This window comes from Gopherus flavomarginatus, chromosome 8, assembly GCF_025201925.1.
Source record: "Gopherus flavomarginatus isolate rGopFla2 chromosome 8, rGopFla2.mat.asm, whole genome shotgun sequence".
Lineage (NCBI taxonomy): Eukaryota > Metazoa > Chordata > Testudines > Testudinidae > Gopherus > Gopherus flavomarginatus.
Window position 1 is genome coordinate 20,070,225 of NC_066624.1, and position 26,885 is coordinate 20,097,109.

The window sequence follows — 26,885 nt, forward strand, 5'->3', positions numbered from 1 at the left end:
TATACGTATGGCAGTCCATTCCATCTCTTTTCTTGATATTGCTACTTTGATATATAAATATAGATATAGATATAGATATATGAGATAGTGTCTGTCTTTACAGAAAGAACATGTGTTCCTGTATGTATAACGTAAATCTCTGTGTATAACTATGTATGCTATCGATATTGATTTCTTATAGATATACTGATATATTCCAGACAGTTTTTATGATCCATCAAGATTACAGATCGGGAAGCTGCTCTGCTTAAGTCAACGAGGCTCCACTTGCGTGCAAACGTCTTCTTAGGAAAACCCAGTTACAGCACGAGGGTACAAATCTGCACAAAATATGACAGCATAAAAGAAATAAAACTTGACGGATCAAGATGATACTTTAAAATAAATGCCACGGAATAGGAATATAGGATTGTGTAGCTGCATGTGAGGGGTATGCTTGGGTATTTGAGGATCTACTATAAATTATTTTCCTAATTATAATACTCCTGGCATGCACTATTTCTTCAGCACCATCCAGCCATCCTGTTTGTTGCTCCCGCTAACCTGTGTCTAACCGAATATAAATGTATAAACTGTCTTCTGTGTATTAACAGACCCATCCTCCTTCAGAGGGTCGGTGCCTTCAGATCTCATTGACTTTTCGTAGACGTTAAAGCACATGGTTAGAAGTTAATATAGTAAGAATTTCAGGGGCAAACAGTTCCAAGTTGCACCATAAACCTTGGAGCAAAGAAGCTTGGAAATGGAGAACCAATGACGTAATGGCTCGTGCTCAGAAAATTGGAAGTCAAGGAAAGCAATCTGGAAAACAGACTTTTAGCTGAAAAGTACTTGTTAGTCCTGAATAATGCTGAAAATGCAATCCTGAGGTGCTTCACCAGGACTGCCAATTAAGATTCACATTTACAATGTGATAGGACAGAAAAAGACTATCAGTGCCATGCGAGCGGCAGGTCAGACTCCCAGAGAACTAACAGCTGAGATAGCACCTAGAAATAATGTGCAAGCAAGACTGGACACCTCGGTACCACGAGGCACCCCTCTCTGCGTTGCTGATGCTGCCCTGTGCCCTGCCTGCAATGCTGTCCTTACTCCAATTATTAAACTGCCCGCCGCGGCGCTGCTGCCCCAGCTCATCGCACTCCAACACCCAGCCCAGCCAGGTTCCTCCCCGTACCCAGCGGTCCCTATTACACCGCATCCGACTGCTAGTTCCGCTCCTTTCCCTCTGAACCGACTCCTCCCAACTCATCAAACAACCAATGGAACTACAACAGCTTGCCTCGTTATGATTGGCTGACGGATGAGGACATTGGACCAATAGAAAACGAGCTTGAGCCAAGGATGTGAATGGGAAGTAGCTTGTCAGTCTTGTTCGTGAGCAAGTGCCTGGGTAGAGGCCTGGCCAATAGGCGGCGGGTGCCGGTGGAAGGAGCGGACATGGCGGCGTTGCGAGTGCTGATGTTGGGAGTCTTGGCGGTGTTGATGGCCTGCGGGGGACCCTGGGCTGCAGGACAGAAGAGGAAGGAGGTGAGGGCCCTCTGCCGCCAGCTGGGCTGAGGGAGAAACCAGCCCGGGATGCCCGGAGCTATAGGGGCCATAGTCTGCCCGGCTACCTTCCGCCGGGGGAGCCCGGCCATGTCCTTGGGCTGCCCAGCCTTGGGGAGCCGGCCCCCCGCCTGTGGAGTGCCCTCCGCCCGGAGGGGGGGCAGCGTGTGGAGGCGGGCCCCCGCCCGTGGAGTGCCCTCCGCCCGGAGGGGGGGCAGCGTGGGGAGGCGGGCCCCCGCCCGTGGGGTGCCGTCCGCCCGGAGGGGGGGCAGCGTGGGGAGGCGGGCCCCCGCCCGTGGGGTGCCCTCCGCTCGGAGGGGGGGCAGCGTGGGGAGGCGGGCCCCCGCCCGTGGGGTGCCCTCCGCTCGGAGGGGGGGCAGCGTGGGGAGGCGGGCCCCCGCCTGTGATCGCCTGGAATGGGGTAGGAGGGCAGTGTGGGAAGCTGGGCCCTGCCTGAGGAGGGATCATCTGTGGTCATCGGTAGGGAAGAATTGTGGCCCTGACTTAGTTGCTGTCACTAAAATGTGTCCAAGTTTACATGCCGATATGTGCTGTTATGTGTGAAAACGGTTGCACTACTTGTGTGTGGGTTTGTCTGGATTAGCTGAAGAGAATGAGCCTATTAACAGTATCAGGAATAGAGAAATCATTGCAACTGAGCAGTTATTTTTTGACCAGAGTAATGTTCTTCAGTTACAAGAAGTGATCCAACACTAATCTATAATTTAATTTAAATCAGTAGGCATTACTGGACAATAGTAGGATCTATTTTCTTGGGACATTAATGCCTGATCATTGGCTTTTGACCTGATTTTTTGGAAGTACTGAACACTCAGAACTCCCATTGAACATTGTTATAATAAAGAGCTGTGGACTTTCTCAACCTGAGCACATAATGTGGGTCTTGCCTTCTTTTAGATTTCAGTCATCTTGCTGAAATGTGATACTCTGAACTGTTAACAGTCTGATGATCAAAAGACAAGACTCTCTTTAATGTTCAGTCCAGTTTTTAAAATAAACATTTTTGTCTTTATTTTTTAGATGGTTTTATCTGAAAAAGTTAGCCAGCTGATGGAATGGGCCAGCAAAAGAGCCGTTATCCGAATGAACGGAGACAAGTTTCGTCGCCTTGTAAAGGCACCACCAAGAAATTACTCAGTGGTTGTGATGTTCACTGCTCTTCAGCCTCACAGACAATGTGCCGTGTGCAAGTATGGACTTAATTCAATTCTAAAGAACTTAAATTTATGACAAAGAGTCCTGTGGCACCTTATAGACTAACAGACGTATTGGAGCATAAGTGTTCGTGGGTGAATACCCACTTCGTCAGACTACATCTGTTAGTCTGTAAGGTGCCACAGGACTCTATGTCACTTTTTACAGATCCAGACTAACAGGTCTACCCCTCTGATACTTAAATTTAATGGTTACTCTAAGACGTGCCATATGTTCTGAGTGGGTAAAAGTTTTGCCCTCCTACTTTGCAGTACCTTTTTCTTGAATTTAAGCAGTTTCATTCAGAGTGGGAGAGACTAAGACACAATGCACTGTAGTAGTATTTTTCTAATGCAGTCTCTTATATATGCAGATACACAGATCATCTAAAGCAGGGGTCCCCAATGCGGCACCCGCGGGGGCATCTAAATGCGCCTGCATCCTGGCCAGTGGTCGAGCATCCGCCAAAATTCGGTGGCATTTCGGCATCATTTTGGCAGTGACGCCTCTGGACGACGACGCTTGCCACCGACACACGACGTCATCCAGAGGCGGCGACGTTGAAATTCAGCACCATTTTGGCGGATGCTCGACCGCCACCATGGTCCTTCGTCTAGTGCCCGCCAGATGAAAAGGTTAGGGACCACTGATCTAAAGTCATATTAACTGTACTGATCTCTGTGCTGCAATAATTGCAGCTGTGCAGTAGGAAAAAGGGAAGCTTTTGGACAATGAAAGGGTTAACTTTAATCTTTTTGGGTGAATGGCTAAACACTTTTTTTAGAGTTTCCTGTTGAGTCTTGCAGTTTGAGATTTTGCTCACATCTAGAGTATTGATTTACATTTATACTGTATCAGCTCCTGGGTTCTGCTTCTGGCACTTTGCATTGCTCCAGAGATATAAAGGGACACTGAAGGAGGCTTTAATGGCTATTCGGGGGAATCTCTGGGTCACCTCCATGTACAGCATGCTGGGGGAAGAGGGCACACCTTGAATTCTGCTGCGTTCTGATGATTCTCAGCTGTCGCAACAGCACCTTGGAACATAGGCAGCTGTGCACAATGAAGAACAGCCTTGAGCATCAGCTTTGCACATTCCCTGCCTCCCAATTGTGGGCCCAGTGCAGCTTGACCAATCCAGAAGATCTGTCCCTCATCTTAAAAACAAGAAACTCCATGTGCCCAGTGCTGAAAACAGTATGAATAAGCAGTGAAGCATGACATGTCTTCTTAGTTTTAAAATCTTAACTTAAAAAGAGTTTTGGTGGGGATGGGATATGTGTTATTTCCAGTGAGGTGTTAGAGCTGGAAGTGTGTTCACAGGTCCCTCTGTTTCTGACATACTCTCATGAGTATAGCATCTGGTTCTATATGTTTTTTCAGGCAAGCTGATGAAGAATACCAGATTCTGGCAAACTCCTGGCGGTACTCAAGTGCATTTACCAATAAGGTGTTTTTTGCCATGGTGGATTTTGATGAAGGCTCAGATGTATTTCAGATGGTAATCTATTTTCCATTTTTTAAAGTGATTTTTAGTTGGGGGGAGTGATAAAGAAATCTACAATACAGAAGATATAGTACAATATTACCATAATGAGGGATGCTGGCCAATCTCTTACGAAACAGCTGCAAAATAAAAATTGTACAGATGTTTTTAAAACTGCAACAACCCTCCAGTCCATGAGAAATGGGCAAGATTTGTTTGCTAATGTGACGGAAGCACTAATAGGCCAAACTACTAATAATATGCAGGGAACAGTACTGAATAGGCATGAGTGATAGACTGGATGACCTGATTAGGTCTTTTATGTCCAACTCCTGTAACGCCATTCAATGTAATAATGGAATTTCAATGACTTATAAAATACTGGAACTGATTTAAATGTTTATGTCAGCTTTCAAAAGACTTCTAACTCTAAAAGTGGTGAGGGAGGGAAGAACCTTTTAATTTCTTATAAAGGCATTTTTAAGAAACTCGGTGTCCCATTTAAAGAGCAGTCAGAAAACTGATTTTTTTTTTAACTGACTGAAAATATTGTCATGTCCATCTGATTTTCAGAAATGTGACAAGTTACTAGGAATGCACAGTAAATTACTCTTTAAAATTTCCATTTACTTCATTTTTTCCTAAAAATAAAAGTCTGTTAGTTATAGGCAAACAATCTGTGGTCTGTCTCTTAAGACACACAACCTGTTTTTGAAGAAGGTGCAAAATCATCAGAAGAAACTAGAAATGCCATGTTCCTTGCATTCTTTCAAGTTACTTGGAACCTGTGTAGCTCAATCATACAAGTTATTATTCAGGATAGTACTTGATCCAGAATGTGCATTATGTTTGTGTTAATTTGTTTTCAGAGAATTATCAGCTCTTGATCTTGGAAATTTACAGTTGGATCTTTACAAACCTGTGATTTCAGTTTCATGTTGAAGCAACTCAAAAGGAAAATCAGATTTTGTAGCTGATTTGCCAAGCTTTGAGTGCCATGATTGTTTCAGTCTAAAAGCAAAATTCAGTCCAGAGCCACTGAAAAGTTCACACACCCTGTCTAAGGTTTGGGTTCATGATGAAACCTTGGTGAAGCCTTGCTATTGGAAATGTTATGCAGGTCTTTTATGACAGAAATAGGTGCTTCACTATAGGAATATGCTAGAACACATTAAAAGAAGGCTCATCAATATTCATTAAGATGTATGTGATTATCTTTTGATGCCAATACATGTTTCATCTAGATATTGCTATATAGATTTCTTTATAGATATACTTGTATACAAAGACTCAAAGACCTTCCTTTATGAGCAAGGGCAAGAATAGTACTTTACCATATAGACAACTCTCAGGAGCTTTATCTCACATATCAGCAGATTTCAGGTGCACGTATTAACTGTTCAGACTTCTTTGAGTTCTTTGCCAACCACAGACGTGAGTACTGAAGACATGAGAATATTTGATTAAATGGTGCTGTGTTAAACCTAATGGGAGAATAACCAGTCTCAAACTGCTTTCTGAGATGTGCATTATTGCTAGCATTGGATATCAAATAATTGTGGGTGTCTCAGGACATTCTGGATACTGAAGAGAGAAGATATGAAGCATCCAAGAAGAATGTGCCCGACTAATGTACTGTATACATAATTTTGTGTCATGGATTTTTGCATATCCTAGACCATTTTGTAAGAAAAAAGCATTCAAGCTACTATACCATTTTTTGTTGAAATACCCATTAGATCTATTTTATGAATAGCCCTTCTGTTTAATTACGTGCATAAGCCACAAGACAAAATATGAATGAGAAACTTGCAAAAAAATAAGAAAAGTTTAAATGGCTAAATTACTTAATTCTTGATGCTTCACTTCTACTTTTATTTATTAATCTTTTTAATGCAGCTAAACATGAATTCAGCTCCAACCTTCATTAACTTCCCAGCTAAAGGGAAACCTAAAAGGGGTGACACATATGAGCTTCAGGTGCGAGGTTTTGCGGCCGAACAGCTTGCTCGCTGGATAGCTGATAGGACTGATGTCAATGTAAGTGCAGATAGACTTTAATTTCCTTTCTGTGATGTAAATCTAGCTGTGGAGAGTCTGTTTGCCAGATGTACAATATGGTTAAGGAAAAATATTCTAATTGGCTACTCAAAGCCCTGCTATGTCTAGCTGAGCTTTATAGATGAAGTATCTTTTAAAAACAGGTAGCTTTTTTTACATGCCACATTATAATATTTTACATTTATTTAATGCTCTCTATCTAGAATGATTCCAAATCACTTTACAAACTTATGTGGGTTCACCCACCAGTAAAAGCATCATCCACCTCTATAAAAATAAATCTGTTTTATTATTATCACAGGCAGAATATTAAATAGGGCCTAACAGATTTTGCTCCATAGTATGTGTTATTGAAACAAAAGAGAAAAAGTATTAATTTCTGAACTATAGTTAAAATTATTAAAGAAATATGAAGTTGGTGTGTTTTGTACGCTGATATGGTTTTATTTCTCCATATTCATGTTTTTTTAAGAAAATAATTTTTTTAACATAACCTTTTGTGCTTCCATAGATTCGAGTGATAAGACCTCCAAATTATGCTGGTCCCTTGATGTTGGGTCTGCTGCTGGCAGTCATTGGTGGCCTTGTGTACTTACGGAGAAGCAACCTGGATTTTCTCTATAACAAAACTGGCTGGGCTTTTGCTGCTTTGGTAAGCAAAATTACTTTTTTTAACCTCTCCCTGTTTCAACTTGATCCAGATGGAATTTAAAGGGAAGGAAATATTGCATTTGCTTTGTTACCTCTCTTGCGTGGTGAAATAAATAACCTTTTTCCTTCAGCTGGGTTTATTATAAACCAGATTCTCCCACTGACCTCAGTGTAAGCTGAACATGAGCAATTTAGGAGAGCATTTGAAACCAAACAGATGAGGCCAGTCCACATGCCACATCCCTCCACACTCATTATTATTGTGAATTTTATTTAAAATGAGTTTTTTACCCAGTTTATACTTAGGAACTGATTATCCCTAGTCTATTTCAGTAAAACTCATTTTTCAGGATATTAAAATACAGGCTTTAGACCAAGGTTAGGCAACCTATGGCATGTTTGCTGAAGGTGGCAAGTGAGCTGATTTTCAATGGCACTCACACTGCCCGGGTCCTGGCCACCGGTCTGGGGGGCTCTGCATTTTAATTTAATTTTAAATGAAGCTGTTTAAACATTTTAAAACTTTATTTACTTTATATACGACAATAGTTTAGTTATATATTATAGACCTTATAGAAAGAGCCCTTCTAAAAACATTAAAATGTATTACCGGTACGTGAAACCTTAACTTAGAGTGAATAAATGAAGACTTGGCACACCACTTCCAAAAGGTTGCCGACCCCTACTTTAGACTCAAACATTTGCTATTTGGCCTCTGGAATTTCAGCTCAAAGTCCTAAGTATTGGAATAGGTGATGGATTTATAAAAAGGGCTGAATAATTTTATGACCAACAGTGTTTGAAGTTATTCAAGATACAGTCAGTCAAATGTTATATGTTAGGACATATGTTGATAGCATTCAGAAAATCGGAAAGAATCTTTTTCCTGTTATGTGGCTTTGATGTGGTTTTATTTGCTATTAGTTGATACCAGACTTGATGGGACAGTGGTCTGATCTAGTTTGGAAAATCCAGTGTTCCTTGAAATGTGAGCTTATTGTTCCTCTAAGAAGAGAGGACATCTTGGCTAGAATGTAGAACGCTGTAAAGAGTCTTTTGATTGTAATGGCAAAATCCAGAAGTACTGGGATCAAGAGTTCAGTGTAATGCAGATTATATTACTACAGTATTAATATTTTACATAAAGGGTTAGTTGTGCCACAGACTTTCAGGTTTAAGTGAGGGTGATTTTGGAAAGACATGACTTCTGGAAGGAAAAGCCCATACCATTGGTTAAAGTGAAGATGAGGTTCATGTAGCTTTCCTTCTTGGTTGTCTGATAGTAGTACTTGATTGCAAGCTTTTCAGCTCAAACTGTGAGAAAACATTATCAATTAATAATAGATGCTATGCTATGCATAGTATAAGGCAACATCTGTACATTCTGGGGTGAAGTGAATTGCAAACGGAACAGAGACACGTATGAGGTCCATACTAATTTGTCTTATGTTGTTCCTTTCTTCCTTTCTAGTGTTTTGTGCTAGCAATGACATCAGGCCAAATGTGGAACCATATCAGAGGGCCACCATATGCTCATAAGAATCCCCATACAGGACAAGTGGTAAGTCTTTATCTTTGTAGGATTACAGTGAAAAGATCCGTGTTAAAAAAACACAAAATCCAGGATGCAAGTTTTGTTTCTGACTTCTCACTTCCTGAGTCAGCAAGAGTAGGAATGCTATGGAAGGAGCTCTAGAGCAGTCAGTGGGCAAATCTGAGGAGTTGTATTAACTGGCTTAGAAGGAATACCTATCTGTATTTTGCCAGAAGTATAGGAATCATGAAAGAATGGCCTTGAGAGTAAAATGTGTGAACAGAGAGCTCCTCAGGGCTCCAGCATGGATTTAGAGGGACCCACATCTGATCCTATCACTCTTTTTGGCTAAGAAGGAGGAGGAAACATGACCTTCGTATTATGGAGGTCATGTTTCCTCCTCCTCCTCCTCCTTAGCCAAAAGAATGATAGGACCAAATGTGGGTCCCTCTAAATCCATGGATTGTGATTAATATTTTGGATGTTATCACAAAGCAATGAAGTCAGGATTTGCCAATCAAGTTTACTACATAGTTGTTAGTACTTAGAGTAAATGTGACAGTATATACTAATTGGTTTGAATTTCATTACAACCAGACTGCTATTTGCTGTAGTGCCTTATAATTTAGCGTCAGTGCCACAAGAATGGTGGTATTAGCCCTATGACCCAAGAACAAAGGCTGCTTAATGTCTGGTTCATTTTAGGTGTTTTGTCTTTTGTAGCTGTTTCTCTTGTGTGCAATAAAATACATAAAAATAAAACTAGACATGTAGTCACTAATCAGACTAAGAATGATCATTTTGACCAGCCAGATGACATGCCTTGTTCAACTCGATATGATAATTCACTCTAATTCATGACTAGATTGCATGTAATAGCTAATACTAAAAAGGGAATGGTCTAGACAGAACCCTATATCAGGATCAGGGAAAGCCAATTCATAAGAAGGCACTACATTGTTTATAGTTCCATTTATTTTATTTTATTTTATTTTGTTTCAAATGCTGAGGGACTTCTTAGTTTCAGGTATGCTGCATTTTAAGAGGAGATTTCGGTTTGTCACTGTAGACATATCAAAAGCTAAGTGAAGATACAAAAAAGAATTACCATATATACTTGTTCATAAGCTGAATTTTTTGGGTATAGAGAGGGAGAGGTGGGACACAGCCCCTCCTCCCAACAGAGGGAGCAAGGAGAGGCAGCACAGCCAGCAGGGAAGAGGCAGGGCCAGAGTCTCTTTGCTTCTGGCCATGCTGCTCTCCCCCCAGCCTCCAAAGCAGCTGCAGCTCCAGGGCTGGCAGGCTGCAGCCGTGCCGCTTGGCCCTGCCCCTAGAGCAGGCTGTGGCCGCATCACAGGCCTGCCGGAGCAATCTGCGGCCATGCCGCCCGGCCCAGCCCACTGGAATATGCTGCGGCTGCGCTGCCCGGTCTGGCCCACCGGCTTGCTTACTCCCTGCTGGGAGCCCCAAGCCCTTTAAATTGCCCCTTAGGGAAGCCAGGCCACCCCGGTTTGACGCACCGGCTTACTTTCACCTCTGGGTAAGGGGTGGGGCTGCAAGCTCCAGCAGCTGCACAACATCCTTAGAGAGCAGCATGGTAAGGGGGCCAGCCAGGGCTGGGAGGAGAGGTTGGTTAAGGGATAGGGAGCGGTTGGAAGGGGTGGAGGTTATGGGGGGGTGTCAGGGGATGGGGAATGGGGGGATTGGGTAGACATGGGAGTCCCGGGAGTCTGTCGGGGTGGTGGTGGATGGAGTTGGGGCAGTCAGGGGACAGGGAGTGGGGTGAGTTGGGTAGGGGGTGGGGTCCTGAGGGGCAGTTAGGGTGGGGGGGTCTTGGGAGGGGGTGGTGGGTTGCAGGTTCTGAGGGGGGCAGTTGGGGGCAGAACATGGGTTGGGGTCAGATGGGTGGGTGGTATGGGGGAGACAGGCATGTGGGGCTTGTACTTACCACACGGTTCCATACCAGGTCTTCGGGGTCACTTTGGCAGCGGGTCCTTCACTTGCTCTGGGTGAAGGACCTGCTGCTGAAAACCTAGACCGAGTGAAGACCCCCGCTGCTGCCGAACTGCCGAGGACCTGGTAGGGAACCGGTCCTTAGGATTTTGGGAGCCCATTGCTGTTTAGGGTAGATAAGTACCAATTATCGTGTTACATGTTTGGTGAGTCAGAAATGATACCTGTTCTATTTTCTACTTCCAAACTTGAAATTATGTTTTATAGATATTTTGCTAACCACTTTCTTCCAGAATATATTCTTGTTACTAATCTATTTTAGAGGAAGCGCAACAGTTGCACTCTGCTTAGACTGTGGGAGTACATTATTTTAACCAAATTGGCTTTTTTTAATCGACTTTATCTCAAGCCCTTCTCTTTTGTCTCAACGCCATACATTTTAATTCCATCTGTCATATGCCCTCCGCTGCTCTACTCTGTCACTTCCATACATACGTCTTAAAAAATGAATCTAAAACATCTCTTGGTAGTGGGAGATGTGACAGCAGTTGGACTTTTAAGCAGCTTTCTTCTGCTGCTTTCAGGTTCTCTGTGTTAAACAGTTTTATTGCCTCCCAGAACCTGGCCTTCCTGTTTTTTTTAACATGTACAACAGCTCTTCTCTCCTTGCCTCCCCCACATACCCAGTAACTAGTATGTAAAACCATTATTTCTATTTGTATGTATTCAGACATGCTTTTGTTCTCTTTGATGTTTTATTGAATTTTATAAGAATTTAATCCTTATGACTTAATAAAAAGTTACATTAGCTTGTCTTGTCCTCTTCACTTCTGCCTTGCATGTCAGATAGGCAAGATGCACCCCAAGTGCTTCTCAGTTGTACTGGGCCTACGACATCTCTTGAGATGCCTGTGCCCCAGATATAGACACTGAAATGAATGCTGCTTCAAAAATCTTTCAATTAACCTGTGAGTAAAACGTGAAAATATTCCTGCAGCATATCTTGATCTTTACCTAGACAGACACATACGCTTTCCAACCACATTCATTTTTAATTCTCTGAGTGTTACAAAGCATTGCTGAGCTGCTGTCAAAAATGTTGTTGTGCTGGGATCTAACATAACCCCACATACACAAAGCTTCCAAATGTAACTGACTGGCAGTAAAATTTTATTCTCCATATAGTCTAAACTGTTTGTTTGTTAACTTATTCAGTTTGCAAACTTTTAAAAACAAACCAGCCATGCTGAATAGTTTGTCTAAGCTACATTGAGTGAAAATAATTTTCACTTTTAATGTTTTTCTTACCAGCATTTCCTGTGTTTTGCTATTGCTTTCTGTTTATCTCTTTCTCAAGGGCACATGTGGCAGATATTTTTTTTTCAATATCATAAAAAAAAAAATTGGTTTAGACTTGAGCTTTATTCTTCATTCTGTTCTTAACTTTTCCCATTTGTAACTTTCTTTTGGTTTCTTTATTTCCCCTTTTTATCCTGGGAAGACCTTAAGTGCTTCATTCTGGGGCCCAACATATAGGGTCCACAAGGTGCTGGAGGAGAATTCTCATCACATAGGGTTGTGATGTATGTGAGTTCACGCAACTCATCTTCACATTACCCAGAAAACAGGGAGAGGAAGAGAACTAATTGGGGAAGTGGCAGTGGAGGGTGGTGGGGGGCAAGGGCAGGAGAAGGCATGTTTGTAGTACTCTGCACTGCACTAAAGGGAATCTAGGCAGCAGGGCAGGCCAGGTAGCACTTCTGTAGGTTCAAAGAGCCCTGGAGCTATGCTCTACCATACACTTGAAAGATGGTTTTGGCCCTGCAGCAGCCCAATATCTGGATGGTGCAAAGGTTGCATAACACCACTTTTGTCCCTGCTGCTCCTGGGACACCTCTCCTGTGCTCTGTTCCTGAGATAGAGAACACAGGATATAGCCCCAGGTTTTATATCCATTACTAATTACTTTAAACTCCGAAGTTTCTTTCTTAATTGAATTTTGTCTTTTACAGAACTATATCCATGGAAGCAGCCAAGCCCAATTTGTGGCTGAAACACACATTGTTCTACTGTTTAGTATCCTTTATAATAAAATATACACATCTGATGGCAATTTAATTTTCTGCCAAGCCTATACCTTTTCCCTTCACTACGGGAGTAGTGCCTTTATAATATGCCGACAGCCAACATTTCCTTATGCCCACAATCTGTCAGTTCAACAGGATTAGGTTACTGTCGTCACGGCCGGCTCCAGCTTTTTTGCCACCCCAAGTAGCGAAGTTCCCCGCCCTCCCAAAAAAAAAAAAAAAAGAAGCCATGATCAGTGGCACTTCAGCAGCAGCTCTAACGCGCCGCTTCATTCCTTGGCGGCAATTCGGCAGTGGGTCCTTCCCTCCAAGAGGGAGTGAGGGACCTGCTGCCAAATTGCCGCCGAAGACCCGGATGTGCCGCTCCTTTCCATTGGCCGCCCCAAACACCTTCTTCCTTTGCTGGTGCCTGGAGCCAGCCCTGACTAGAAGAGCCCTTCTCTTCTCTTTCTCCTGGGACTCAGTATGCCCTTAAATGAAGCCGTGGACCACTGCATTCTTTGAGACAGCCTGTATTGGTGTCTGGCAATAGGTAGGTGGAAGCAGAACTCATCATTCTTTCTCTCTCTGTTGGTGGATTCTTTCCTCTGTACTAAGACTTCCTCTCCAATGGAATCCCATAGATGCTTAGAAGTGTGCAGTGGCCCATGAACTAAGTTATCCTATTATTATCTTAACCTTAGCTATTATGCTATTGTTTCACACCTTTTGTTTTCCTGTCTTGACAGAGTAAAGTTACAGCTTTGTCACCACTGCCTTCACCTAAGTTTTTCTTCCAATTCAATATCTTCCAATTCAACTTCTCTCTCTATTTTTCCTCAGCTCAGATGTGCAACTTTTTTCCTTCCACTGTTGGTAACCTTAGTTGTCCTTGTTTCTGAACTTTCCTCCTCAAGGATCTTTTGTGTTTCTGTAAATCCACCAATTCCTACCTCCACATCACTTCTGTATGCCACTACCTTATCTCCTTACTGAAATCTTTGTCCACGTGATTTGTCTCCTCACCTTTTCTATAGCAACAACCTTCTCTACAGCCTCAAAGTCCCCGCTCTTCAGATACCCCTGCCTGCATTTTTGAAGTACAAAGAGCAGAAAATGTACCATAATAACATCAAGCCAGTGCACTGGCTCCACATCTACTGAATCATTTCAAGATCTAGTACAAAAAAAAAAGTAGACTGCATTTTCAACCCACCTACCACCAATTCCTTTCCATTTTATTGTTTAATTCTGCTAAGCATTTTGGAGGTACACATTATATAAATAATGCGATTTTAAGTTTTATATCAACTTTCTCATTGTTTCACATTCTTAGTTTAAAAACAAAAACTACAGTTGACCTTGTAATTCTCAGCCGGTATCCAGTTTCATCAGGCTCCAAAATGGGTCTTCTGTGAATTATCCCTCCTCCCCCCGAGTGTCTTGTTATTTCAGTAAATGACAGGCTTAGTCTTTTGTCTCTTTACAGTATTACAGTGTAGCCACAATACAGTGTAGCCACAATATAACTTGTCAGTTCAGGTGAATGAAGAAATTAATGTTAAGTTTGATACAAAGCACCAGGAATCTTCGTTTTCTTTCACTGCACTTTTGATTTATTCTGATTGTTTTAAGTTGGTGATAGAGTTTTGTGACTCCGTGTTTTGAAAGGGTTTCCAAATTTCAGTGCATTTGTTGAACAGCATGAGAGAGAGGTTTTTTTTAGGCAAAAGTGTTGCCATAAAGACCAGTTTGGGACAGAGGGAATTTTTTTCTTTCCTTTTTTACCTATTATTACTCTCTTCTGTTGGTTCTGAATCTAGTCAAATTCCACCTATCAAGAGTTGTCAAGCAGATTGCAATGACAAAATGTTAAAACAAATTGGGCTTTAAAGTGCTTCCATTTTGTGTGTCTGTGTGTCTCCAGTCCCCCTACCAAATTTTCTAATCGTTAAAGTTCTTCAAAACGGGCACAATTTGGTAGAATCATTTAATAATTGTAATTTTTTTCATGTAGCTTCACTAACTGAAGAGTCATTTCAACAGGAATCTAAGGATCTATATTGCTTCCATTGAAGTCAATGATAAAAACCCTTTCTTTTTCAGTGGAAGCAGGATTAGGTCTGAAATGTACATATTGCAATGCAATTAAACTATGTAGGGCTTCCATTCTGTTTTGTTGCGTATAGAGTTTCACTGTGTCAGATTTCCTTATGGTCAAATACAGCATAACGAGCTTATAAATTCTGACCTTAATTTTAGCAAGTCTTTATTGGTGAATAATAGTTCAAACTGAAAAACAGAAAAGTCCAGACTTTGCTGTTTGTGCCTGGTATCTGTCAAATTAAACAAAAACTGAGAAATATATTAACTATCATCTTGTTAGGCCAACAGAAGTTTAAAATAACATGGACAAGCTTTTGAGAATCACTTCTCATCAGGAATGGGAAGGTGAACAAGGTAGACCAATATGAATTAGAGGCAAGGTCTTAATTCATACCTCCCTCTTTCTGAGGAAAAGTGTGATTTTTCCCGCCCCCCCCCAAGCTTGCTTAGTCTAATTAGGATTTGTAGCTACTGCATTTAAACAGATCCCTGACATTTTCCTGGTTTTTGCTCTTCTGTGTTTCCTGGAATAATATTACCATTACTGCATGTTAGTTGTAATTTTTCTACCATGTCTATCTTGGTTGGGGAGTCTTTAATCTTTCGAATAAGTTTTGTATGTGCCACATATGTGATTATGATTGAATGGATTTATTAAATTTAAAAATAAAATACATAGTGTCTCTGTCAGTTTAGCCTTAAACAGTTTTTGCAGATGGTGGTGTTACTTTAGGAATGGTACTCCTGCATGAAGCTGCTACCTCTGATATGGATGTGGGGAAAAGAAAAAGTAAGTAATACTTTTAATCCAAGCAGTGCATTTTGTTGCTTAATTGAATCTCCATCAAAGAAAGATGCATTCAGGAAATGTTTCCGGTGTGATGGTTTACTGCAGTGCTGGCACTCTTATTAGCTCGTTTTTGTTTTTTTTCCCCCAAGGGGTTTAGATTCTCTGCATTTAATTCCTCCTTCAGTGTTGAAATCTAGCAAAACAATAAAATTAAAAGTTATTTCACATTCCATCTTTTATTCAGACAATTGTTGGAGCGGACTTGGAACACAGAGGAGAGAAGCAGGATAGTATTGAACAATTGTCTCGTTTCTCTGTGAAAGACTACTAAAAAATAAAAGCTCAACTTTTAAACTCATAATGGAAGGATGAGCACTAGGGTAGCTCCAGGTTATCAAATAGATATTTGATCTGATAAGATGGCCTTTAACTAAAAATCCAGATAAGTCACCATCCAAGAAAAGCCCTTTCCTCAGGGTTTATTTGTTTGTTTATTATGCACAAAATTATCATGAAACAGCAAATCAGCTGGAAAACACTGGGCAATATTTCCTCAGAGGCTTTCCTTGCTTTAACCAGCCAGGAGGGGAGAAGATATGGCTTTCTCCTTTGACTCACCTTCCCGTTCCATGTATACTTCATCCTGAATAGCAATGTAACAGGCAGCGACCTGCTAATCCTTTACACGCTGCTGTGCCTTTACCTTGTCACATTCCACAGATCTATTTTAGTACCTGATAATGCATGTACACCTCAAGTAACATTATATACATTTGGTTCGTGTAACTCAGCTGACTAATGTTCTTTCAGTCTATTGTCAGTTCACAGATTATTGACCCAATAGATTGTGGTAGTTATGGCTTATCACAGAGGTTCTCAAACACTTATTTGTGGGCTGCTTCTTAAAGGACCACTGTCACCTTTAGTTTTTTTAAAATGCTTGTATATGGGCTGTGTTGTCTGTTTTATAGAAGTGTTTTGCACGTTTCTTTCTCTACAGTTCATGGCGGTTGGTTCAGCAGAAAAGTATACGCTGACCCAACCACAACCTTCTATATTATAATGTGCAAGAACTCTTTTCTGGCTGTGCACTAGCTCCTCTCATTTATCTGCAACAGTTAATTCTGCTCAAACTCCCCCTGCAGACTCGGCCCTTTGGATGGAAGCAGGGAGTTATTGACACCAGCCTTTGTCTCCTTTGCCCTGCTACTTCCCAACCTAGGGATGGAATTACCTTCCCCTATTCTGCTGCTCCACAATGTGTGAGAGAGAGAGATGCTTTCTTCTGCCCAATTGTCCTGTTGTGCATAGTACATCCTGAAAGAGGTGAACTTTATGTTTCTACGGAAGCATTTGGAGGAGCCTAGTGAGGTGCAAGAGAGAAAAAAACGGCACTCTGGGTTATATGGACTTTTATAAGTGCTATGTAGTATTTGATAATTAAAAGAGATGGAGGGGCTTACGTTTCTATACTGGATCTGTATTATCAATATAGGGTGTGTCACACTGTCTGGAGTGGCTCACTACCATGAGTGCCAACCTCAGGGCAGACTGTCAAGAAGCAGAGCAAAGACCCCAAACTGGTTTTATGTTCTATAATGAGATTTCACCAACCCAGTAACAAGCGTGAACTCCTAAACCACTATAAGTCTTACCATGGAGTTACAGTCACATTGGGCATTCCAGTCTATCTTGCCACCAGGTGAGCTGGACTTAGTGATAGATGGTTGCTATACACCAAAGATCAAAAAATACTCAGGTTGCTCCTAGAGCCAAGTTAATTTGTACCTTATGTCTCACACCAAAGACAATGCTTGTAGCCAATCCTACAGTAAACTATCTAAGGATGTATCAACTAAGAAGAGAAATGAGAGAATTATTACAAGGTGAAAGCAGGCAAACACACATAAACAAAGGAGTTGCAGTGTATGGTTTCAAAAGGTGACAGAGTTGTAATTTGTCAGCTCTGAATGTCTTTTAGGACTACCCAGGTTGACCCTGCAGATCTCTGCTTCTATTTCATATCTCTGGCCCTGTGAGAGTCCAAACAGTAAGAGATGAAAAATTTTCTTCTCAGCTATTCGTGTTTCCTTCTTCCCAAATTCAAGCTGATGGGACGAGCCCTTTCGCATGTAGCCTCTTCAAGGATGGAAGGGGCAATTAACAAAGGCTATGTCTACACTGAACTTTTGTCGCTAAAACTTTTGTCACTAGGGTGTGAAAAAACAGCCAACACCCTCTTCCTCCCCCCCCACTGAACCACAAATTTTAGCAACAAATTTGTCGTCGGGAGCCACACTCCTGTTGACAGAGCTACCGCCCCTCATTGGGGGTGGTTTTATATTGTCGCTGGGAGATAAAGAGCGGCCACAGCGCACCTTACGCCAGCACGGCTGCAGCGGCACAGTCGCTCCGTTGTAAGGTGCGCTGTGTAGACATAGCCAAAGTCTTTGTATTGTGATATCCCACAATGGCCCATTTAGTTTTGATGGGCCCTCTTGATGGACAGGAGACAATTCCTCCTGACTGGGCTCAGTTTCAGAGGATACATTTTTTTACAGTTGCAAAGCAAAAGCTTAAATATTACCTAATAGCGCGTGATAAAGATATAAGTGAGATTAATACATTCAGCGATTTACAAGCATTTCATAAAGTCTAAACACCTGATTGTAAGTTCAATACCCATCTTAACCATACTAACACACAGGAGAAAACAGACTGGTTTCCAGCAGTGAATTTGTCAGTGCTCGGCTGAGGCCTAAAGCCTTGGCAAGAGCTAGCACCTGGTCTGCCAGCATCGCAGGATGGGATTTTTCAAAGGGACTCAGCAATCACCTAATCCTGCTCCTGTTGACATCCAGTTAAATTCCCATAGAGTGCAGCAGGTGGAGATTTAGCTATTGTTGAGCATTTTTAAAACCCTATCCATAGTGGTGGTTTCAGGGTGGACTCATCTGTCTGATCATTTTATTCTGCACTCTGTTGCTTATCTACAGTAATGTGTGTAGCTGGTGTTGGCCTGGTGGTATTATTCTTCAGCTGGCTGCTCTCTGTCTTCAGATCTAAATACCATGGCTACCCATACAGGTATGGCTTTTTTTGCTGCTTAAATTGTTGTGCTTTAATACATAGGTGTTGATGTAGCTATATTACATTGATTAGAGCAGAGTATTGTAGTAAATAAAGGTACAGTGGCTTAAAACATTGAGATTTTATAACCATATGGGGTGCTACTTGCACGGTTTACAATGTAACTAAAAATGAATAAACTGTTACCTTACATTCATTTTGATTGGGGTTTCCCTTCCCAATAGTTTTTTGACAAAAGTGGGTGACTATAAAAAACACTGCTTTGCCTGAAATCCACTTCAGAAGAAAAATGGTAAACAAGTTTTCCTGAAAATGCTTTTCAGGAGGCATAAAAGCTAGTTGATTGCAGTAATGACCAGAAACTTTTGTGGTCAACAGTTACAGTCACTATTTCCTCTATCCTATTAAAAACAAAAGAAAAAGTGCTATGGTACTTTTTATATTCTAACAGGTATGGAGTAAGTAAGAACCCAAAGATCACTTAGTATTAAACATTTTTCATGCCACATGTCATTACTCGCCATAAATTCGGTAATAGGAGTGAAGCATTTGATGACCTTAAAGCTTTTTTCCTAGATTTTTTTTTTCCAAATCACCTCTTTCTTAATTGTTCCCTCATTAGAGATGAGCTTTTTTCCAAAGCTGCTTAAGGAATTTGGAACCCAAAGTCTACCTGGAGTTCTAAATTTCTTGGGCTTAGATCTTCAAATCTGTCTGTGTCTCTGCATTTGTTATATGGAGCATCTAGTACACTTTTTGAGGGGCTGAAGTCCTAATCAGTAGGACTCTATATAACACCAGGTTTTGATTTGTAACTGTTTTATCCTTTTGGAGGGAAAAATTTTAAAGGTACAGATGGGAGTTAGGAAGCCAGCTCCCATTGACCTCCTCTTCTGTTGCTAGTTTATGATTTGCCCTTGCTTCTGTAGGCTGATATTTTCATCTCGCTGCCAGGGCAGGGCAATCGTTCTTTCAAAAAAAATTCTATTAAAACCCATAGAGTGTTTTGGAACTAATGAGGGCGTGCTTCCAGAGCAATGGACAGAGTTCGATCAATGCTCTTTCTTGTGACTGATATGGAAGGAGACTGTCAGAACCCCCACATTTTCAGCTTTTAATTCTGCTACCATCAATGAGCTTTGTATGTTAATCAACTTTATAGCCCAGAAGGGATGGATGTGGTTCCCTCCAGAGCCAGTCAACTTAACATATGAATTACTGCAGGACTTGCTGTAAAGGGACTTCTCCCCAGCTACTTCCACCTCAGCTGTACCATACCCAGTTCATGTCATGTTACGGTCTCTCATATGCCCCTAATCATTCTGAATGAAAATGTCTAGAGAACTAAATGGAATATTTCTTTCTTTGATTCAGTGCTTTTTAAAAAAAAATATCCTGTGTTTTGTTGCAGTTTCCTGATGAGTTAAAGGATTCCACAGGCTGGGAGCATTTGAAGGGTGTCAACTCTGAAATTGCGTGTAATGGAACTGAAGAGCTAAATGCGTATGGTTCATGCTACCTCTCTTTAAAGCGAATGAGATAGTTAAACACTGAACCAAAGAAAATGTGTAGTGCCTTAATATGACAAGCAGTATGCTCTGAAAGTCACATGGAGTATTAAGATTCAGTCTTTTTTCATAAGCTTTACATCATGTTAAACCATTTTACTTTAAACCTAGTGGATTTCAAAACTTAGAATATGAACTACTAGTGTTTCTTTGAAATAACTAGAAACAGTACTTACATTCAGTTTGATAATTTGTTTGCCTCATTTTTCCTGCCCCCTCAAAGGTCTGTGGGGGGTGTTTTGTTTTTTTTTTAATTGCATTCTCTTTCCTGTCTACCCATTGCTGCTCTCGCTGGCATTTTTCCTTTACCTTTTTTCATAACTCTGATGCCTGGGTCATGAATGAGGGGGCCAAATTCAGCATGTACCTAGAAACCTCTTCCTCTTTTCTGGAACACTCTCCAGCCTCTAGTGGCGAATGTACAGATCTTACAGTTCCTCATCTGGAATCTTTTGTATTTAATTGCAGTGCAGTGCAACTGATAAGTTCCCCTTACTCTGTGTGGGTAATCAACATATAGCACTGGTGAATGCATGTAGAATCTTGAATTAAGTTATCTAGAGTGGTTTAATATTGATTTTTTTTCCCTTCAATGCTCAACACTCCCCATCATCAAAAAGACACTGCTATTTTTTTAATAAAATGACCACAGTTTGTTTGCAGTCTCTGCTAGCCTCAGCTGTCTATTAGGTCTGAGAAATCCCCACTTCCCCTCTGAACACATTGCCCTGTTACTAATTGGCCAGTGAGGACTCTCTTTGACTGCCTAACACAGAAACTCCCCTCTACGCAATAAATGCTGGCACCGTGAGTCCAGTTTACATAGCCCAAGGTCAGGAATGTTCTTAGCCTTTTCTTCCTTTTAAGTAGTTGATTGTGAAAAACTAATCTGAAAAATAGCCCAAAGGAGCCAGTTTCAGCTGATAAAGCAGAGGGATCCTAAGTGTGGTTTAAAAATATTCTCAGAATCCTGCCAAACCAGAAGACATACCAGCACTTTCAGTCATTATCACGTGGAACTGTGACTTGCCACCTCCGTTAACTTGTTCTAGTTTCCTTCAGCCTCACTTATTAGAGAGATTGGGTTGGGGGATACAGGTATGATCCTAGGATAAACATTATTATCCCAGTGGAGATTTTCTTAGTCTTATAGTAGCCCTTTCTGCTTTATTTTCTGCTCTTATTTCCGCTAACAAGCATAGTGTGCCCCTGAGACAGTTTCTTCTCTATTCCATCCCTAAGAAGGAGGAGACTTCACTTCTTGTGCCTCAGCCCAAATAGTCTTAAGAATGGGACATGACTAGGAATTCCAGCACCTGTACTAGTGAGAACTCTTGCAGCTTGACTAGATAGTTCTACCTGCTGCAGGGCAGGACAAATGCTTGGAGGTAGTTTGTCATGGAGGATGTTATAAATAGGTAATTTCTCACCTCCTGTCCTCTTTCCTCTCCCAAAGGGGAAAGGGATATGGAAGTTTTCTTTAGACTGAAGAGTAGATGAGAAATAACTACTTCATTCAAACTAGAATGTTACTGTTATGCAAGTTTGCTACATTAAGTTACATCTCAAGTGCCTTAACTACACTAATCTAGTCTTTTGGTAATGGTTCAATTTAAATATTAAGATATGTTTTTGTACAGCTCAGAATGATGAGCCTTAGTGGCACAGATAATCACATGATTGGATTTTGGACAACTTTCAATAAAATGTTTTACAGTCTGATCCTTATTCTTGTGTCTGAAATTTAAACATACATTATAAAATATTCTATTAATAAAATAGAAAATTGTGATTCTTTTTGAAAATGAAGTTAATTTTTCTCACTCTAGTACATTGACCTAATAGACTTTTTGTCAGCAGTATGACTAGATAAACTGTCTGGGGTCTACTGAACTAGGACAGAAAATATAGTCCCAAAATATGACAGTGTTCAAATTTCCTAGCCAGAAGACTAGTTTTCTCCTATCTTGGTCTTATGGATTTTCTTGTACATTCCCTCTGATGCATTTGGCCACTGTCCTGAGAGAAGATATTGGGCTAGATGGACTACTGGTCTTATCCAGTATGGCATTTTGTATAGGAAGAAGCAAGCTAGCACTGAGTGCTGGAACTTTGAAAATGTTTGCAGTGCAATTATTAATTGTTTCAGCTGTTGCTTTTTCATCAATAGTTCAAGAATGCTGCCATTAGATATTTTCAAGCTTGCTGAACTTCAACTGTTGGGAACCTAGAGTCATGATATCTAAACTATCCAACCGTAGCCACTTAGGACTCTGTTTCTGAGAAGGTAAAATCTTTGTTGCTTTAACTGTTATTAGGCTTGTTTCTAGTACTAGTTTTGAATACATGAAGTACATTTTTATAGGCCCTTCAGAGGAGAACATAGTTATATGACTGATTAGCTTTCAGGCAGTTGCAGGAAACCTGTGAACCAGACCATTTTAGTGGGTAGAGAGGAAGGCTGGCATTTATGGTTAAGATAGTGGACTTTAAGTGAAGATATCTAGATTCTCCTGCTTTGTGACTTTTAGCAAGCCACTTAATTTCTGTGGCTGAGTGTCTCACTTATAAAATGGGGATAATGGTGTGAGAAATAAAACATTTCTCTGTCTTCTCTACCAAGACTGTAAATACAACACATAGACTTGAAGGCAAGGTGAATTAAAATAGAGCAAAAAAAGAGTAAGTGTTCTAATAAAGACCTGTAAGGTCCCTGTCTTGTGCCGAGGAGATCTGCTTATGGATCTAACAGTCAGGGTTGAAATACCTACTCTGTAGAACTAGTAGTTTGAATTTTAGCAGATTCTACTTGCCCCTTCAGTTCATTTAGATCAACTGAACCCCGTCAGTTTCCTCCATGTGTGCCTTTAGACCAAGAGGTTGTCTGTTCTGTGCAGACATAAAAGATCCATTATACTGTTCAGAAGAGTGAGTGGCTCTGAGCTGGCCTTCTCAGCAAAAATTTTCCATTCCAGCATTGTGGTGTGATCTGAGTTGACTGTTGCCCTCAGTTGTGCTATTGTGGTAGCTATATCTTTAAATATTTTGGAATTACAGACCATGTGTAAGTGTAAAACTATGCAGACAGCATAAGGCAAGTACATTAGGCTTGGCTGTAAATTGCTATGCAAATTGGGTTTACCAAATCATGTAACCAGACTGTCAGACTAAGCATTTCCAGTCTTAGAATTTAATTCTGTTTCTTTAAAAAAACAAAAATAAAACTACACTTCTCTGGAGGTGGAGAGAAATCAAGTAGCTTTTTTTGGGTAATGCAGCAGCAATGAACATAGGGGCTCACGTGTAATATGGCAGTGGCCACATTTCATATTACCTTTTCCTCTTCGCATAAGACAGCCATGCTTTGAAGGGAGAGTTCTTATAAATTAAATTCCCTGCCACCAGAGCAAGTTTGTGCCCACAAACCAAAGTGAGAGCATTTTATGTAGCAGGAGTGCTGCAATTAAGACAATTTACTATATTAAAAAAATTGTAAAAGTAGAAAAGGGGAGGGAGGGCAGTCAAGTTTTTTCTCCAATGAAATAGAAAATTGAGTGGAAAATGAACAACTGGAGTGATTTTGTTTATATCGACAAGACCTGACAATGAAAGTGTGATTCCTCAGTATGGCAGAGAAGAGAACTTGCTGGTTTCCTCTTTTTGAAGAAATGACTGAGAATGAATTCTTTGTGTATGCTAGACACTGCTTTTAGAATAATAGTAACTGAATGCAATTTTGGGGAGCCCTTTGGGTGCTAAGGTAGGTGATTGTCCTATAAAAAGGGAGTCATCTAGATGATTTTAAATCTGGTTCCATCTGGTAAATTTGTCCAAGCAGGACAAAACCATATTGTGCAACTATGCTTTAACACTACATTTCAATCATCTCTCTCAATGGCCATCAAAGAGTACTGTTTCCATGTCCTTTTCTGTAAAATGGAGAGAATTAGAAGCTCACCTACAGAGGTGTTGTGAAGTTTAACTAGTGACTATAATATGCTTATGATTAAAAATAGTAATAGGTTAAAAAAATCAGCACAAACTTTGGAATGCCATTATTTTTATTGTTTGTATAGCAAAAGTTACCAAATGCATAGAACCTAAACATGCATTTAAAAAAAAAAAAAAAAGTGAATTCCTACCCCTATTGTAGTCAATAGGACCAGGATTTCACCAATTATGGACAGGGGCTAACATGAACCAGGAAATGGGGGTCACAAACAAGTACCTCTGCTGGCCCTATCAGTTTCTGCAGAATTTAAGCATTGAAGTTTTAGGCTGGATACTTTTGAAGATAATCTTCTGAACATTACTCAATTAAATGCTCTCTTCCCCTGTCTTCCCCAATCCTCTTAATGGAATGTTTAGTCTGAAACCTAACATTGTCACTGACTGTTTCAGTAAAAACACTTACGTACTGTGAAATTTTGTGTGGGGCTAAAATACAGCATTTCCTCCTCCCAGTTATGCAGGAAGTTGGCTCAATCCAAACAAACCTCTCCATTTCACATCACTAAGATGTGAAGATTAATGCACAGATGAGATTTGCTTGTTGAATATTATTGTGCTTGTAGAAGATACAGTCTCTGTTCCAAGGGTTTTATGATATAAGAATAGAAGCTCTCAGCCAAGGAATAGACGACATATATCCAATTGCACAGCAAGGCTCATTCTAAACTTATTCAAATACATAATAGCAAAAATTATGATAAAATGGTTACCTACCTCTCTATAACTCTTGTTCTTCAAGATGTTGCACCTATCTGTTCTACTGTAGGTATTTGCATACCTTGTGCACAGTTGTTGAAGAACTTTTTTCCTCAGTGGTACCTCTTGGGGTGGCTTGAGCACCCTCTCTCATCACGTGTGCTAGAATAAGAGATGGAGTCATCCCCCTTCCCCCTCAGTTCCTTCATATGGGCTAGACATTGATAGAGAGAGGGGAAGGAGTGTGGGTTGTGGAATGAACAGTTGCAATGTATCTCAAAGAACACCACCATGCTTAAGACCTAAGTTCCCTGTAAGCTGTGTGGCTGCGCAGGAGGCTATCAAGGGCTGCGCAGGCGGGGAGAGATGCCCTTACCCAGGCCCGCCACAGTTGCTGGGGAGAGGAGCCCCTCTGCCAGCCTGGTCCAGCCTTGCTGGAACTGCCCAGGAGAGGCACCTCCCCCTCGGCCCAGCCCAGCCTGGCCCAGCCCCACCAGAGCTGCTGTAGCCAGAGAGAGGTGCCTCTCACCCGGGCCTGTGCTGCTGCGGTGAGAGAGGGCTGGTGGGAGTCATCTCTTCCCACCACAGCCCTGGGGGCAGCCTGTACCCAAAACACCTCATCCCCAGAGCCTGCACCCCCTGCACTCTAAACCTCTGCCCCAGCCCTGAGCCCCTTCCCATACCCTGAACTCCTCATCCCTGGCCCCACCCCAGAGCCTTCACCCCAGCCAGAGCCCTCACCTGCCCCTGCACCCGACCCTTTGCTCCAGCCCCGAGCCCCCTCCCACACTCCAAACCCCTTGGCCCCACCCCCACCACACATCACCGCCGTAGTGGTGCATATAACAAAATTCATTCTGCATACGGACATAAAAAGTTAGAGGAAACACTGCTTAAGACCCGTTAATCTGATGTTACAAGCACTTAGGAAGTGGGATAAACAATTTGTAAACAAAAGGTGGGAAACAAATAGAACAGGTACACCACCTTCGACTAATGCATCAAAATGTCTGTTTGGATGAGGAGGCTGGACAAGATGAGCTCACTGATGCTGAAGAGTGTGATGGTGGATGTTGTCTTCTATAACCCCTGTACTTTCTCCTCAGCAGATCTTGAGACTTTGAAGCAAAATCCTGGTATCTGCATGGCAGTTGAGGATTAAACTGTTTCCTCTTTGTTACCTGAGTATAGTACCCTATAGATTTTAATGTCGCCCTGGAATCTTTTAGGCTTCTAGGTCCTCGATGGTCTCCTGGACTTCTGAGAAGATCCCAGATGACTGTAACCATGAACATCTCATAGAAATGGGTGATGCCAGGGTTTGAGCTGCCATGTTTGTGCCATCTAAACTGTCCTGACCAGCAGTTCTGCCAACTAGCTTGTCCTCACCCACTATTACTTCAAAATCCTGCCTATGGTCCTCTGGTAACTTGTCTTTAAATTTTATAATGCTGTCCCAAAGGTTGAAGTCATAGTAGCTCAGCAGTGCCTGCTGGTTTGCAATCCTGAGTTGCAGATTCCCTGTAGAAGAAAGGTTGCATCCAACAAGTCCAGCCTCTTGAAAACTTTGCCTTTGGCTATCGATGGTTGGTGTCCTTGTTCATTAGCATGCTCTCCTGTTCATTAGCAACTGCCACCACCAAAGAACTTGTAGAAGGGTTAAAGTATAAATGGTCATACCCCTTAAAGGGGATATATTATCTCTGTTCAGCTTGCTTTGCTGTTGGGGTAAGGAGAATGGTGTCTGCCACAGTGCCTTAACTGGCTCCATAATGGCTTCATTAATTGGGAGAGCCACTCTGGAAGAATGTCCACTAACTTGTGACAGCTTCCACGCATCTCCTCTGCCTGAATGTCAAGAATAGAGGACACCTTTCTCATTAGATCTTGATGAACTCTGTGGTCTTCTGATGGTAGTTGATTCCTTGCTGCCTCAATAGCCTCATCTAGCGATGAAGAGGATGCCACAAGATTCTGAGATGGTGGCTGCTTCATGACTTGTGCTGGGGGAAGCTGGCTGACTTCTGGCTGCTCGGTAGTGGGTACCAGAGAATGATGCTGTTGGTGCCGATAACCTGAGAGCAGTCTCAATGACAAAGAACTAGGTGGC

General features: G+C 41.5%; 1 protein-coding gene across 1 annotated transcript; it reads left to right on the forward strand.

Annotated features, from left to right (window-relative positions):
• Window positions 1–1,350: 1,350 nt before the first annotated feature.
• MAGT1 (magnesium transporter 1) lies at window positions 1,351–21,796 on the forward strand. Its single transcript, XM_050964686.1, has 10 exons — window positions 1,351–1,530; window positions 2,590–2,759; window positions 4,147–4,264; window positions 6,149–6,289; window positions 6,822–6,962; window positions 8,433–8,522; window positions 12,461–12,524; window positions 15,336–15,410; window positions 18,407–18,497; window positions 19,912–21,796. The coding sequence occupies exons 1-10, from the start codon at window positions 1,351–1,353 to the stop codon at window positions 19,925–19,927; spliced, it is 1,086 nt and encodes a 361-aa protein (XP_050820643.1). The 3' UTR covers window positions 19,928–21,796.
• Window positions 21,797–26,885: the final 5,089 nt, after the last annotated feature.